The following is a 14,390-nucleotide window of genomic DNA, read 5'->3' on the forward strand; positions in this document are numbered from 1 at the left end:
CCTCCATCCTTTTTCAGGATCCCTGAGAAGCCCTTCCATGTTGAACAGCCGTTCAAGCTCGGTAAGGAGATCATCATATCCGTTTAGTCGGGATAAATCAATAGCTCTCCCCACTTGGCTTCCTTGCTTGTGAACCTTTTGATAAATTTTCAACACAAGAATTCATTAGAAGAGACATCTAGAAATGCAACTCCAACAAGCAAAAGTTTTACCTTTGTGCAGATCCTTTTGCTTGAGCCTTGTGGGTTAGATGCAGGTGTCTCCACAGGTAAGGAGAATCCAAAAAGTTTACATCCTGATGAAACATTCATACTAAAGTCTCCACCTTTTTGTTTCCCCATCATATCAATCTTGAATGGCAAATCAGCTGTAACATTACTCGGTAGACCACTTTCATTTACTGCATCAGACTTTCTAGTCACTTCACCAAAGTTTATAGCACGAGAAGGGTGACCAGGGGATTGGTTTCCCGCAGTGTATGGATTCTGATATGGAACATGAGTGCTCCTAATCCCATGTAAAGCTAGCGGATAGAAACTTGACTTGTTGGCTTGATAAGCAAAAGGATCAGTGTATCCAAGACTCGGTTTTCCTGAAGTAGCAGCTGGACTGAAACCAGCAAATTGCGGGAATGATTTAAGCGAGCAAATTTCTTGACCTTGCAAGACCCTTGGAAACCTATCCAGGTCCATAACGCCTGAACAGGCAGGGTCTAGAGACGTAGCATCTACAAACTCACCAAATCGATCCTTCACTCTACTAGACAAAAGAACTGGATTTGCATGAGACTGCATCGCAAAATCCAGGATCCGGCGGTTCATAACATCAAACCCCTGTGAGGGTGATGCAGAACCTATATTTTCTTGACCTTGCAAGACCTTAGAGGGTCTAACCGACTCCTCAAAGTCCAAAAAACCACCCCTTTCTGCTGCAACCAAGAACAGTAATCAAATCATTTACTCAAGAAAGTTGAGAACTATTTGCAAAAGCATATTCTCCAAAGAGAATGTATTTAATTTACCGGTTAAGGGGTTTCCGGGTGGAGTAGTATCCAGTAGACCTGCCCAAGGCCTTTTAGGCCTTGGAGATGACTGAATGCTCAAGTGTGGGAGAGAAACCGAGGGGTCAATCTCCCAAGGTGATACTCTTTCTTGGTGATCGCTCACAAAAGACTCATCCCACCTCACCTGCCAAACAAATATGAAAGATTTAACTATCGAACTTTGAAAATGAAAAGTATTTTATACGTTAATAGCCAGATATTCCAAAAAGATGAGAGAGGCCGCACCAAAAAGCACCTCCATTTTGAGTTTGGCCACCTATACGGGTCCAAGTCACAGACTCCAGTCACAACACCAGCGCATCTGCAAGAAAATATCCAATTCAAATTCTCTTCCAAGAAAATTAGCTTGTTACAACTTACAACACAAAGGAAATAAGCAAGAAAGCAACTATACCTTCTCTCAGGAGACTCGTCCATTTCAAATCGCATTCTGAATCTTGTGCCTATGCAAATGGGATTCCTAATGCTAGTGATATACTTCTCATAAGGAATCACAAACTCTGCATGTGTCGCACTGTATATGAATAAACACATGAATCAGCATTATAGTTCTTCTTTTATCCTACTGAACCTAGTTAAGAATCAATTTATTTTTACCGTGGACTATAAAACACATGGAACATGCTTTTTGTAGATACAGCATTAGCTACAAAAGACAAAATGTTTGAACATGAATTCTTCTCAATGATTGAATCGGGAAGTCCATTTCTTGGCCGTGCTGCTCTTCTGATTCCTAATCTCAGCTCTCCATCTTCATCTCTATAAACACACATATTAGTAATGGATATATTGTGTTTCTACCTTATTCTACATCGAATCTGGTAAACTGATATCTTATGCTTACCTCAGAAAGAGAACCGCATCGCCAGAGACAAGATTCTTTTGACTGACGAATATACTCCAACCAGTGGTGAGCAGATGCCTCCTTGGTTGACCTATAAAGAAACAGAACTGAACAATTAGATATCACTGAACAAACAAAAAAAGAAAGAAATGAATAATAGCAAACTCAGCCCGAGCTACCTCTATAGATATGTCGAAACTTCCACTCCACTCCATGGAGGTCCTTTGCAATGAGTTCTTGAGATGGCCTTTGCTGTTTGTAGTCCTAACCACCGTGAAAAAAAAATCGCAAATAAGGCTTATAACAAGAACATCAAACCTTTCCTCTTGAAAATATGAAGGAAATGAGATATAGAGAAGCATACAAGAGGAGAAAAACAATCTTCAGCAGCTCTTCTAGGTACAGAGAAGCCTCCATGGGTGCTTGTGTCAGAAGCTGTTAAGGTTTTACAGAACATATGAGGCGTTCTTTTGACGGATGAGCTTCCGTTCCGCTCTTCTTCACCTCCTAACTCCCTGACCTCTTTCCCCTCCGCGTTTAGCATGGAAAACTATTAAAACCAAGAAGTTTCTTAAACACATTAACGTCACTGAGATTATAAATGCAAAGTTTAGAAGACTATGCTTCAATTCTCTCTGATCATCTTAATCAAATAATGAGCTTATGTCACTAAGAGCACAAACACAATCTCTTCAACCATAGCATCTCAAATTTCACCACCAATAATACAAATCTACACTGGTGCTATCAGATTACTCTACTTGGAATGTTTTGTACACAATCTATGAATCTGCTCCTTCAAAACAAGAATTGAATTATAAAAGAACCAACAGTTGAGTAAAAAGAGTACCTCTTGCAGTGGAAGCAGAGTGACTTGAGTGTAGACCTCATCGGTTACCTTATTAGCCTTTTTCCCCAAAATAGGAACCAAATTTGCAAACAATTACCACAATTAGGAAAAAAACACAGAACTTGTTCAAGAATAGCAAAAGAGAACACAAAAAGGAATGTTTTTGTTTTTGTTTTAGTATGGTTAATGATACAGACAGACTTACAAGCAACTGGACATTAACAACCCTGCAGAAGATTTGGGGATTGAGGTCAAATTTGGGGATTTCAAGAGGAGAAGAATAAGAAACCAGAGCATCTTGCTCCAAATGACCTTGTGGGAAATACACAACTACATTGCCTTTCTTAGGAAGACAAGTGAGAGGACCAGCACAAGCATGCCACAGCTCAGAGTATATAGAAGATGCAGAGCCTGTAGAAGATGATGATGATCCGGAAGAGCATGAAGAAGAAGATGACGGTGAGATTCCAAGCGTACCCTTGTCAATAATCCTTGCTCCTACTACATCATCATTCTCCTCTTCCTCCACCTCCGCAATCTCAGTATTCAAGTCAAATTCCATTGAAAAAGAAGAGCAAAGGAGACAAAAACAAAGAAAAGTTTCTATTTTTGAATCAGATTACAACAAAACAAGTAAAACCCATCAAAGGTAAAGTTAGTAAAAACTCTTGCTTTGAAGTGACACAATTCCTCTCCTTTTCAAGTCCAATTTCACACACACACATACACATACACAAAAAAAAAAAAAAGAAGAAGCAAAATTGATGTTTGCTAGTGACGGGAGAGATGAGGAGTAATAAGTGTGGAATCAGAGAGAGAAGAGGGAGAGAGAGGGAGAGGAAGGAGGAATCAAATGAGAACAAGGGTTTCAAAGTATGATTCTTCTTCCTCCATTTGCAGGTACTGAGAAGAGGGAGCAGAAGGAACAGATTATTAGATTAAAAAAAAATTTTGCAGATGGGAAAAAATAAAAAATATATACTTGTTAAAGAATAAAAATTTATCAAAAAAAAAAAGCAAACAAAACAATTTAGTGGAGAGAGGGAGAGAGAGAGAGAGATAAGCGGGGGAGACAAAGCCAAGACAGAACAGAACCCACACTACACTCTCTCTCTTTCGCCTTCTTCTTCTACTTCTTCTTCTTTCTTTCTTTTCTTTTTTGTTTCCAAATAAAGACTCGTAATATTATTATTCACATAAAATTAATAAACCGACTTGTGTCATTATATACACACGTTTACACGAAAAAAATTTACATTTTTTTGCATTGTTTTCTATTTTCATTTTTTTCAATCCTTTTTGTTGAAAGAAGTAATGTTAAAAGTTTTATTAAATGCTAATACGAAGTTTTGAGATCAACTAAACGAGTTAACACAACACTTAAGACGGCTAATTCAGTTCATTTCTCTAATTTTTTTGTTATATATATTCCGATACTTTTAGTTGAGTTTTTTTTAGTAATGGTTATCATTTTTTCGAACAAATTCACTCAAAATGAATATGCATCGATGGACATGGACTGGACTATGATATTTTTACGAGATAACGTTTTTCTTTCGTTCACTTCACAAACCGTGATGATTGATCTTAACTAGTGAGGAATAAAAACCGCGAATTGATTACAACTTTTTTTTTCTTTTGCATACTCTTACAAAGGAAGCAGTATCTCTTTGGAATCTTTCTTTTTTTATGATGTTATGTATTGTTTGTATTATTATTTTCAGTCTTTTTTTATTCGGAAAAAAAAATTAATCAGCTTTTTTCATTGCGTTGTTAAGAGCCAACCAACCGGCTAAAGACAGAAGAGTAGGCTCCTTTCGATTTTGTAACAAATCACTTTTCTCTCTCTCTCTCTCTCTCTTTTCTGAGACAGATTATATGAAAATCAGCTCCCTTTTTGTTACTCATACGCCCTATGGTACCTACTTAAATATCATATACTAAACAAAACAGAAAAAATTCAGCATGCTAGACTTTGATATAAAATCTACTGATCATACAGTAAAGTCTACTAATCTATACTAATATTTCTTGGGTAAGATACTAAGATGATACTAAAATATATCTTCAAATGGGGTTTAGTAAAATATCTTCAAATGGGTTAGGTGGTGGCAAATGATTGCTCCATAATATGAAACCTTAATATGTTTATTTGCTTGTATAGTTTGGCTATTAATTCATATAACGTGATCAAATTATCATACATTTATTTTTTTATTCGTAGAAGTTATCGTGTTCGGTTTCATGTTTCGTTACTTAATATTATAGCATGATTTTAGGAACTATTTTTTTGTTTTTTTTTTGACAATGAAACATTATATATTAAGTTATCGGAAATGATTCTTTTCGAAAAAGAGCCAATTAGGAACCGACGAGCTTATACGGGAAAATCAGAAATTTCGTGCTCTTGCACATTTTGCAAGTTTATCGGCATAAATATTATCCTTTTGAGGAATATATCTAATACTAAACTTAGTAAATCTATCTCTGGAATGAGTAAAATTCTTTAATTCTGATGAAAAAGTCGGTCAATCTTTAATATTAGACGTCATTTTTAGAAGGTCTGAACAATACGTAGCAAAAAGAGTTTTGTCAAAATCCAACGCTAACAAACACTCCATAGCCCAAATAAAGATATCTAATTTGCATGTAGATTCAACTATTCTTTTCACATTGTTGCAACTTACTTATTTCACTCATAAATTCAACAACACACCCAAAAGAAAAGAAAAAAAAAACATTTTTTTATCATTTATTATGAATCATAAATATACCCTTGATCAGTGTTTCATTGGAGATGAAAAAAAGTAGAAGAAAGGGAAAAAAAACAAAAAGGATGATGGGATGGGAGAGGAAGAAAGAATGAGTCTCTTCTGAGTTAGTGACTGAGTCCCAACAACTAACAAAGACCCCCCTTGATATTTGCTGCCTCTTTTGGACCCCCACACTTTCTCTTTTCTTATTCCTTTTTTTCTTCAGTTTTTTCATGCAACTCCTTCTAAAACTAGCTTCAATATTCTCTTTTATTTTTTATTTTAATTTAGTACTTAATTACTATTCAATTCTGATAAGAAATATATCTTGTTTATTCTGATATTGCACGACAACTCGAAACGTGTAATCTCTTAATCTTTATGATAAGATTACCATATTCTTTTGTCTGCTGATCATAACTTTTAGTCAAAGACTAGCTTTTAATTAGTACAAAAATAAAGAATGGATCGTATCTTTTCCATGTTTCTTTCCTATTTTAAATGATAATTTACTAAGAAAATCGATTTTTTTCTTTTTGCAGTTTTTAGAACCATAATTTGAATATTTTTTTGTGAGGATTCTTCAATAACTGAATTTATCATGTGCGTTAATCTATACACACAAATTTATCACAATACAGCAAACATAAATTTGTTTGTGACTTCCTCTGCTCAAAGTAAGCATCCATTTGAAGAAATGAACCACTTGGATGCTATGACTCTCTCTACTCAAAGTAAGCTTGTGGTTCTCGAAAACCTAACCATATTCACCCTTACATCGCTCCATTTTACGTTATAAGCCATCACGCTCACTGCTCAGTTCTGATTTCATTCTTTTTCTCAATAGCATCAAAGCAATTATTATTATAATTTCTAGAAACTTTCAAAATAAATATGTCTATCGAAAATTTAGTTTCATGAGGCATATATGTGAATTGTATATTTCGAAACCAATCTATCAATTTTTCATTTTTGAGAATATTATATATAATGAAAGTATTAAAAATTTTAAACAGATAAAATTAGTTGCATTTGGATTATATATAGTTCTTTTGACCAAGTTGATTGTATTTAAGATTTAGAAGGAAGAAAAATATATTTTTCCATCTAAAATTTCAGAATGCTTAGTACTACAAGTTTGTTGCCAGCCACATATATATATATATATATATATGTTCTTATCTGTTTTATACAAATATTTTTAAATATATTTCTTTTAGTTTATGTCATTGCTCCATGTATCATAAAAATTTGGAGTATTCGTGTACTCACGAGTCAACTACAATATAATATAATAAAATATCATAACAAATAATGCATATTTTATATTAACGATTATTAATTAGAGATTATTTTGGTGCCACAAATAGATATTGTTTTATTGAAATTAGTAGGAAAAAAACTTTATGTTTAGGCAGAGAAAAAAAATATAAAAAAGGAAAAAGACAGAGGTGGATAATTAGGATACGTCGCGTCAAAAAAATTGTCGCGAGAATACGACAAAGCAACGCCAATGACTTTATTAAAGTCACAAGTGTCTGTATCATTCGATTAAAGACACTCCTCTCTCTCTCTCAGTATATAGTATATACATATATATATATATATATATTTCTTTTCTGTAATAAATCCTAAATAGTAAATACTAGTATTTTACTTTACCTTTTTACATGTTTCTACTTCGAGTTAATTGCAATAAACCACACCCAGTCACACAGATATATCTTTAAGTTTACCGTTATCTAAAATGTAGATTTTACTTGAGTACATTTTACTAGAGTTGATTGATTTTTATAATTGAGATATTATTTAGTTTACAAAGAGTTTTGTGAATTGAAAATTTTAATTTATAACAACAACGATATTCTTTTTAAAAATCTGTTTTATAAATTAAGATGTAAGAAATTCATATCTAAGCAACACTAGATTTGTTTTCTTCTTTAAACTGCGTAATCAATCTGTAAACAATAATAACAAACCTAAATTAAAATCGATCTACCAATAATTTTTCTACTACATTAAAATCGGTTGGTCTAGAGAAATTAACCAATTGGTTACTTTAGGTGGAAAACATCAAAACCGTAAATTTTTTTTAAGAGAAAATATTTTTTTCTATCCTTTTAAAAATTGGTTTGTTTAGGGTTATAGCTAGTTTGCTTCTTATCTTTGTGTATCAGTTGAATATATAGAAACAGAACACATTAGTTCGTATTTAAGTTTTGGACAAATAGTTCGCATATAGTAGTGGACATATAATCCGTGTTGGATATTTTGACTGATCTCTGACCCATAATGCATAAGATTAGAGTTAAATTGATAAAACTAAAACAATTTGCGTATAATTCTCATATATCAACTTGTGATAACTGATAAGAAAAGCGGACCCATAAAAAAAAAAAAAAGAGAATTGTAGAGACAAATGGTATCCCATAAGGAGATACATTAAAGTTGGAGCCTACATTAAAGTTGGGTCCTATTTTTAAGTGTTCTCTACATATTTTTCTTCTTTTCGTTAAAGGTGATAAACGACATACCAAAAAGCTTTAAAATATTTCAGTCATACATAGCAAACCAAACTATATCCTCAAATTCCTCATTGCAACCCTTTTCATAATTAGAACAAGTAATTATATTGCATCATGCTCGTTAGATATCTTTCCTCGTATCGATGAACTTGTTTTGCCAAGTTAGGCTGTATATATAGATCAGAAACCATATTCCTATTTTGAATTGGAGTTGAAGAGAGTTGATGTCATCGCCGTAGTAATATTACAAGTGTAAATGACTATCGTTTCCTATGGTACAAATTATCTTGTTGATATCGATCGAATTATGGTATTGGGGTTTTTGATCCTCTTGTCTCTTTAATTCCAACATGTCATTGCCTTTTAACATTTTTGATATACGCTTGTTTTTAGATTGCCCTCTTCTAGTTTGACCCTATCATCTACATGTAGTATATATTGGCAAGAAGATATACATATACACAAAGATATTTAATTCTTCTTTCAGTTAACCGTTAAAAAAAGTGTGCTTAATCAAACATAATTACATACATGGAGTTGTGTGAATTAACTATCATAATGTTGGGGCTTAGGAGTGATTCCGATATCTCTCCTGCTGTGTTTCCTTTCTTTGGCTTTTTTTCACATTACATTTAAACAATTACTGCCTATCTTAACCATATGTGATGGCTTGGACCAATTCAGTTCGATCTCATAAATGCTTCTTTGGTCCATTCAACACGGTTCATATATAGAGGATCGGAATAGTTTTGCCCAAAAAAAAAAAAAAGGATCGGAATAGTATACCCAGACGATAGTTTGGTCCATTCAACAAGTTAATAATCCTATATATAAAAGATGAAGGTATTCTCTCCATAGATGACATGCCATCATCTCCTCATCAATTATTTATTTCTTTATTATTTAAACATTGAAAACATTTTTTAGTTACTCCTTAAGAGCATTCCAATTGCATATCTTTGATAGAGAATCAGAAAAATAAAAAATAATAAAAAAAAGAAAAAGGTAGAAAGATGGGTGGAAAGTGTCTGCCCAACACAATTAACACACAGCCTCTACAACTATCATCACTTAATTGGTTGGACAAACTAAAGGATAATTAAATAATTAAATTAAATTAAAAATATTATTATTTAACTTTTTTGACACCCAATAACTGTATAACAAATGTGAATGCCCTAACATTCTATGTAGGCAATATGTCTGCATACATTAAAAAAGGATTTTGTAAAAATATAATATAGATAAGTAGTATATAAAAAAATCCCCGAAATGGATTGTAAAGAAGATTTTTTTTTTTTTTTTTGTACCGCTTCGGTACGAGTTATCAATCACGGCCATCGTAGAATACGAAAGTGTGTACAATATAAACGGGACATTCTGTGAAAGTGTGTAGTCATGATGTAGAAATAAATATACTATTAACACTAGATAGTTGGGTTAATTGGGATCTTAGTTTAACAATGAAGGCTAGTAGGGAGGCTACTTGCTTTTTATTTCAACAAAAAAGAAAAGAAAAAACTACTCGCTTTCTATGTATTAATTATGTTTAGAATTTTTGTGGAACGATTACATTATCAATAAAAACTTCCCGCATCTTGAAATAATCATAGTGACATTAAAAAAAATGTCAACGAGGTGAGCACGTAATGTCTATAAAATTACTAGGAATTGAATACAAAATTGTCATAGAATTTTTGACCAAAAAAAAAAGAATACAAAATTGTAAATAGAATATTTTTTGTTCCCCAGTTATCAGAAACGTGAAGTGACATGAAGAAGACCTAAGAAAGTTTCAGCTTGAGCAACATTTATCACTTAAAATATTGTTCTCTCATTATGCTATCCATGTTGAGATCAGTGACCCTGAACGTAAATGTGGATGAAAAGTAAAAATAGTTGTGTGTGACAGTGTCAGCAAATATAACAAGAGATTAGAAAATTATCATTTTATTTGTAGAATAATATTCTCTTACTGTCTATAGAATTTATTAGAGTTAAAATTAAGAAGATGTCTCTCTCAGATTCTTACTAACACAAATCATAAAGGTTGTAACTTGTAAGATCACGTACTTCAATCTTCTTTCCTTAGCTCATTCATTACAGTAAGCTCCCCTTCTTCCTTTCTCTCACATTTGATACTTGTTCATCTGTATAAACATATGAAGAGAACAAAGATGGTAGTTATAACTAATTTGCATATAGAAATTTCAACGTTTTATGTTTTATATAATCGATCAGGGGATTCTTCAATTTCTCCCCTTTTCTTTTTTTGACGTCAGAAGGGACCTTCAATTTCTCCATTCGACCGTACTACTAAATATCCAAAACCTTTGATGCAGAAAACACAAAGGTCTCCATCGAAGATGGGATCTCAAGAATATTGCATTTACAGAATACCAAGCCCACTGCGTGAAGTGAAACCCGAAGCCTATACATACACCTCGGATGGTTATCATCGGCCCACTTCATCACTCTGTCAAACCCAGAGCTTACAATCACGACATTGAAGCAAATATGCTTATGGAAGACCTTAAAAATAGCAATTCAAGGTGCATAATTAATTAAACCATACAGAAAGATTTATCTTATCATTGCACTTTGTTTGTGTTTACAATTATTTGAATAATATAAAAAACTTATATGTTCTGTTCTTTGATATATAATTAAACCATACTGAAAGGACTAATATGATTAATGAGTTATACATATAAATATATATAATACAGAAATTAATATGTACGTCGATGCATGGTTTATTAGCTATCTGGAGTATCTGATGATGGAGGGCCAAAAGAAAAGGTACAAAGAAGCTTTCATCAAAAGAATTGGGCAAATTAGTGTTGACGAGATGAAGAGAACCATACAAGCTAATATAGAGAAGATACGGGGAAGCTATGCAGTACCGACGTCGTGGATCTCATCTCCTGACTTCGTGGACCTTATCCTTGGCGATTCAATTTTCATCTTGGAGCTCAGTCTCAGACATTGGGATAAAAAACACAAAACTTCCCAACCCTCTACGTCAATGGATACTAATACTACTACATGTCGTGATTTGACTGTGGACAAAACATTTTTCACTTGGACGGTGATCGAAGATCTCATCTTGCTGGAGAATCAACTTCCTTATTTCATTTTAGAAGAGTTTTTCGATCCCATCAAAAGAGACTTGTGTGGAAATCTAACGCTCTACCAACTTATCTTAAATTTATTTTCCAAGGTTGGTAAAATCAAAGAAAATACAAAGTTCATGCATTTTACAGACATGCACCGGTGTGTTTAATTACGAGGAATCGCTTGACCAGAATCCGGATATGAAGGGGACGAAAGGGAAAACTTATACGCAGAACGCTGAGAAACCTATCTCACGTAGGAGTTGAATTCAAGGTGTGGAAGGATGAATATTCATTGGACGTGGCATTTAAGGAAGGTTGCTTAACTATGCCTAGTTTCCCTGCGGATGAAAACTCTGATATCATTTTAAGAAATGTGATTGCATATGAGCAGTGTCATATGCTTGGAAATGCCTTGACTTCTGAATATATATATCTCATGAATTTCCTTGTTACATCCGATAAAGACGTCGAGGTACTAGATGCCAGAGGTACAAATAACATATTCTTTTTTGTTTATGTATATATATTAAACATATAGTGTAGGATTTAATTTGATGAATGATCATGAACATATATATATTTTGTGTTGCTTGTACAAAAGGGCTGATAACAAATGGTATTGGGAGGTCAAGCTTGGTCGTGAAGATGATTAACGAGTTAGGTGTAGGAGTGCGGCTGCCAGAATCCACCGTTTATCACGGCATAGCCATGAAACTCAGAGCGCACAGTAAATCTCGTAGAAAAAGGTTTTTGGCCAAACTCGGGAACGTCTACTACAGTGACTGTTTGACGGGGACAGCTACCACAGCCGCCGTAGTTCTCTTGTTTCTGACTATGGTTGCGACGGGAGCTTCTCTCTATCAAGCTATCATGACCCAACCAACCATAGTTACATGATCGACTGTTTAAAAGTCTCCACAAGAAAAATAGTTTTTGGTTTTGTATGTGTGACTGATTTTAATTTCTATTTTTCTATTAAAATAAGTTAATAAAGCTAGTAGTTATAATAACAAATCTAAGATATTTTCTTACAGTAATATATGGTAAACTATATATTAGTATGCAAGTTTAGTTTGTAGTAGACATGTTTTGTGTGTTTTTTTTTTACAAATTGTGACTTCATCAGACCATGTCCACTCTAGCAACTCTCTTAAATTACTCAAATATAAACTAATAATTAAATTAATACTAAACTAATTAAAGCAACTCACTTGGAACTTAAACAAAAACTTCCTTCCACTAGAGTATTCTAAAGAAGGTTGCTCAATCTACTTCACTTCCAATTGAGATTAAAAAGAGTATACAAATGAATGTTCCAATTGCCATAAAAGCATTCAAATCCAAGAAACCTGCTGTTTCAAGACATGGGGAAAACTTAAAAGGAGTATACAAATGAATGTTATTGCCAAAACGATTTTAGTTGCAACTGACTGAATACCATATGGAGGTGTCAAGCATCAACCGGAGTAAGAAATGACTGGATGCCAAAAATAATGAAAAGCATTCCACCGGAAAGAGCCTCCTGCAACACGTTAGACCCATTTGATCAAATCTTTGACAAAAAAAACCACAGAACTTTGCTTCAATAACTGAATAAAGAGAGTGATATCATAGAACATTACAATTCGTTCAGATATTTGAGATGCTAAGCTCTTTCCACCAAACACAACAGCTGTGGTGCACAATGTTTGAGCCCTATGCAAGCAGAGAGATTAGTAAGCCGTAAGCAGTAGAGAAAGAGCTATCAGTTTGATATAAATCATTATGTGTAGAAGGCTTACAAAATTCCGCCAAGGACCACGCCAACTGGATTTTCATCTGCAGCCAAACCAATATTCGCAAGCTAGAAATAGAGCAAGTAACATTGAGTATGTGAAGCGCTAGCAAAAGTGGAACCAAGCAAAATGATGCAGAAGGAAAGTTACCTGACTCTTGTCACCCCACTTACCAAAGAAGTTAATTGAAAACGCCTTTAGAAAAATAGGAGAGAAGAATGCAATAAGGAACGGTCTTTTCTGCTTTTTCTGTTCATCTTCAATCTACAACATCAGAAAACAAATTATATAAACCTTTGTGTGCCCTCAAGATATCTTAAGTCTTTTTTTTTAAGATCAAGTTTCATACCTTACTGCTGTCTTTTTTTCGATTGATCTTTAGTCTTCTTCATATCAGAATCCTTTGATATTGAACAAGTGTCAACTGTCAACCCAAAAGCAATATCTCTAAAGAACAACAATGTTGTTATATGATGGGTCCATTTACGAGAGATCTGCATATTGTAAGTGTAAGTTCCAATAGCATATGTCAAGTTGCAAGCTCATAGAGATTATTCAGTAACAGTCACAAGCATTTTCACAAATATCTTACCAGATTTGATCAAAGAACATAACCACATCAACATCTCAACTTAGCTAAAATTCTCCAAAACTAAAACAAAGAAACGAATCATCAAAGCAAAATTTGGATTCGAAATGTTGCTAAAGCTTCAAGCTTTTGAGTATTATAGTACTTACAGCAGCAGCAACAAAGAACGTTTTGTCACCAATCTCGGAGAGGAAAGTCATAGCGAGACAATCCCTATCACGATTGGACAATGAAAACAAACCTTGGCTCTCCGACTCGCTCGCCGGTGGACCTCTCCGTCCCCTCGCCGTCTCCTAAAGACCATCAGATAGACCATGCATGCTCGTATCGCAGTCGAAGATCGATTGCCGTCACATTCGACTCCTCGATCGTGAAGATTAACGATTGGAACAGAACCGAACATCACTCGTTCTCAAAGACCAAGATCTCACGTATTTATGCCGGAATAAGCAATCAATTCAACTTGAATCGATTGAAATATATGAGTAGTGAAGAGGAATCCGAATTCAAAAAAGGTTTCGTCGAGAGAGGAAAGAGAGAGAGAGATTGGGGAGAAGAAAAGAAGAAAACAAATTGTGTTTTATATTTTAACAATACCCAATTATATTTTGCCACGTAACGTTGCTTCGATGGTTCTTCCGCTTCTCAGGAAAATGAGCTTTTTTTTTTTTTTTTTTTTTTTTTTTTTTTTTTTTTTTTTTTTTTTTNAATTCTTTGAGGAACTCAAAGAGAAATGCCACTGGGCATGGTCTCATATGATTTAAATAGTAATAACCAAAAATTCTTGATTGTTTTGACTAACCAACTTTAACTAATATCAATCGGTGCATATGTTCCAAAAGTAAAAAAAAAAACATGTTTTTATTTCAACG

General features: G+C 33.8%; 2 protein-coding genes and 1 pseudogene across 2 annotated transcripts in view; 1 reads left to right on the forward strand and 2 right to left on the reverse strand.

The window, feature by feature from the left end:
- The window catches only part of LOC104726635 (auxin response factor 4-like), a 5,489-nt gene extending 1,614 nt beyond the window's left edge, over nucleotides 1–3,875 (reverse strand). Inside the window, exons 1-11 of the mRNA XM_010445543.2 lie at nucleotides 2,963–3,875; nucleotides 2,758–2,814; nucleotides 2,272–2,457; nucleotides 2,087–2,171; nucleotides 1,908–1,998; nucleotides 1,661–1,822; nucleotides 1,458–1,577; nucleotides 1,289–1,364; nucleotides 1,022–1,187; nucleotides 213–925; nucleotides 1–135 (exon numbers count right to left, since the gene is read on the reverse strand). The exon at nucleotides 1–135 is cut by the window's left edge and continues 4 nt beyond it. Of these exons, the coding sequence (XP_010443845.1) occupies nucleotides 1–135; nucleotides 213–925; nucleotides 1,022–1,187; nucleotides 1,289–1,364; nucleotides 1,458–1,577; nucleotides 1,661–1,822; nucleotides 1,908–1,998; nucleotides 2,087–2,171; nucleotides 2,272–2,457; nucleotides 2,758–2,814; nucleotides 2,963–3,319 (2,148 nt within the window). The 5' untranslated portion in view covers nucleotides 3,320–3,875. The remainder of the gene's footprint in view (nucleotides 136–212; nucleotides 926–1,021; nucleotides 1,188–1,288; nucleotides 1,365–1,457; nucleotides 1,578–1,660; nucleotides 1,823–1,907; nucleotides 1,999–2,086; nucleotides 2,172–2,271; nucleotides 2,458–2,757; nucleotides 2,815–2,962) is intronic.
- LOC104729014 lies at nucleotides 10,402–12,207 on the forward strand (annotated as a pseudogene).
- LOC104729015 (GDT1-like protein 5) lies at nucleotides 12,373–13,718 on the reverse strand. Its single transcript, XM_010447918.2, has 5 exons — nucleotides 13,668–13,718; nucleotides 13,080–13,193; nucleotides 12,936–12,997; nucleotides 12,777–12,849; nucleotides 12,373–12,676 (listed from the first exon to the last, which is right to left on the reverse strand). The coding sequence occupies exons 1-5, from the start codon at nucleotides 13,716–13,718 to the stop codon at nucleotides 12,605–12,607; spliced, it is 372 nt and encodes a 123-aa protein (XP_010446220.1). The 3' UTR covers nucleotides 12,373–12,604.

The sequence above is a fragment of the Camelina sativa genome, chromosome 11 (genome assembly GCF_000633955.1).
Source record: "Camelina sativa cultivar DH55 chromosome 11, Cs, whole genome shotgun sequence".
Taxonomy (NCBI): Eukaryota; Viridiplantae; Streptophyta; class Magnoliopsida; order Brassicales; family Brassicaceae; genus Camelina; species Camelina sativa.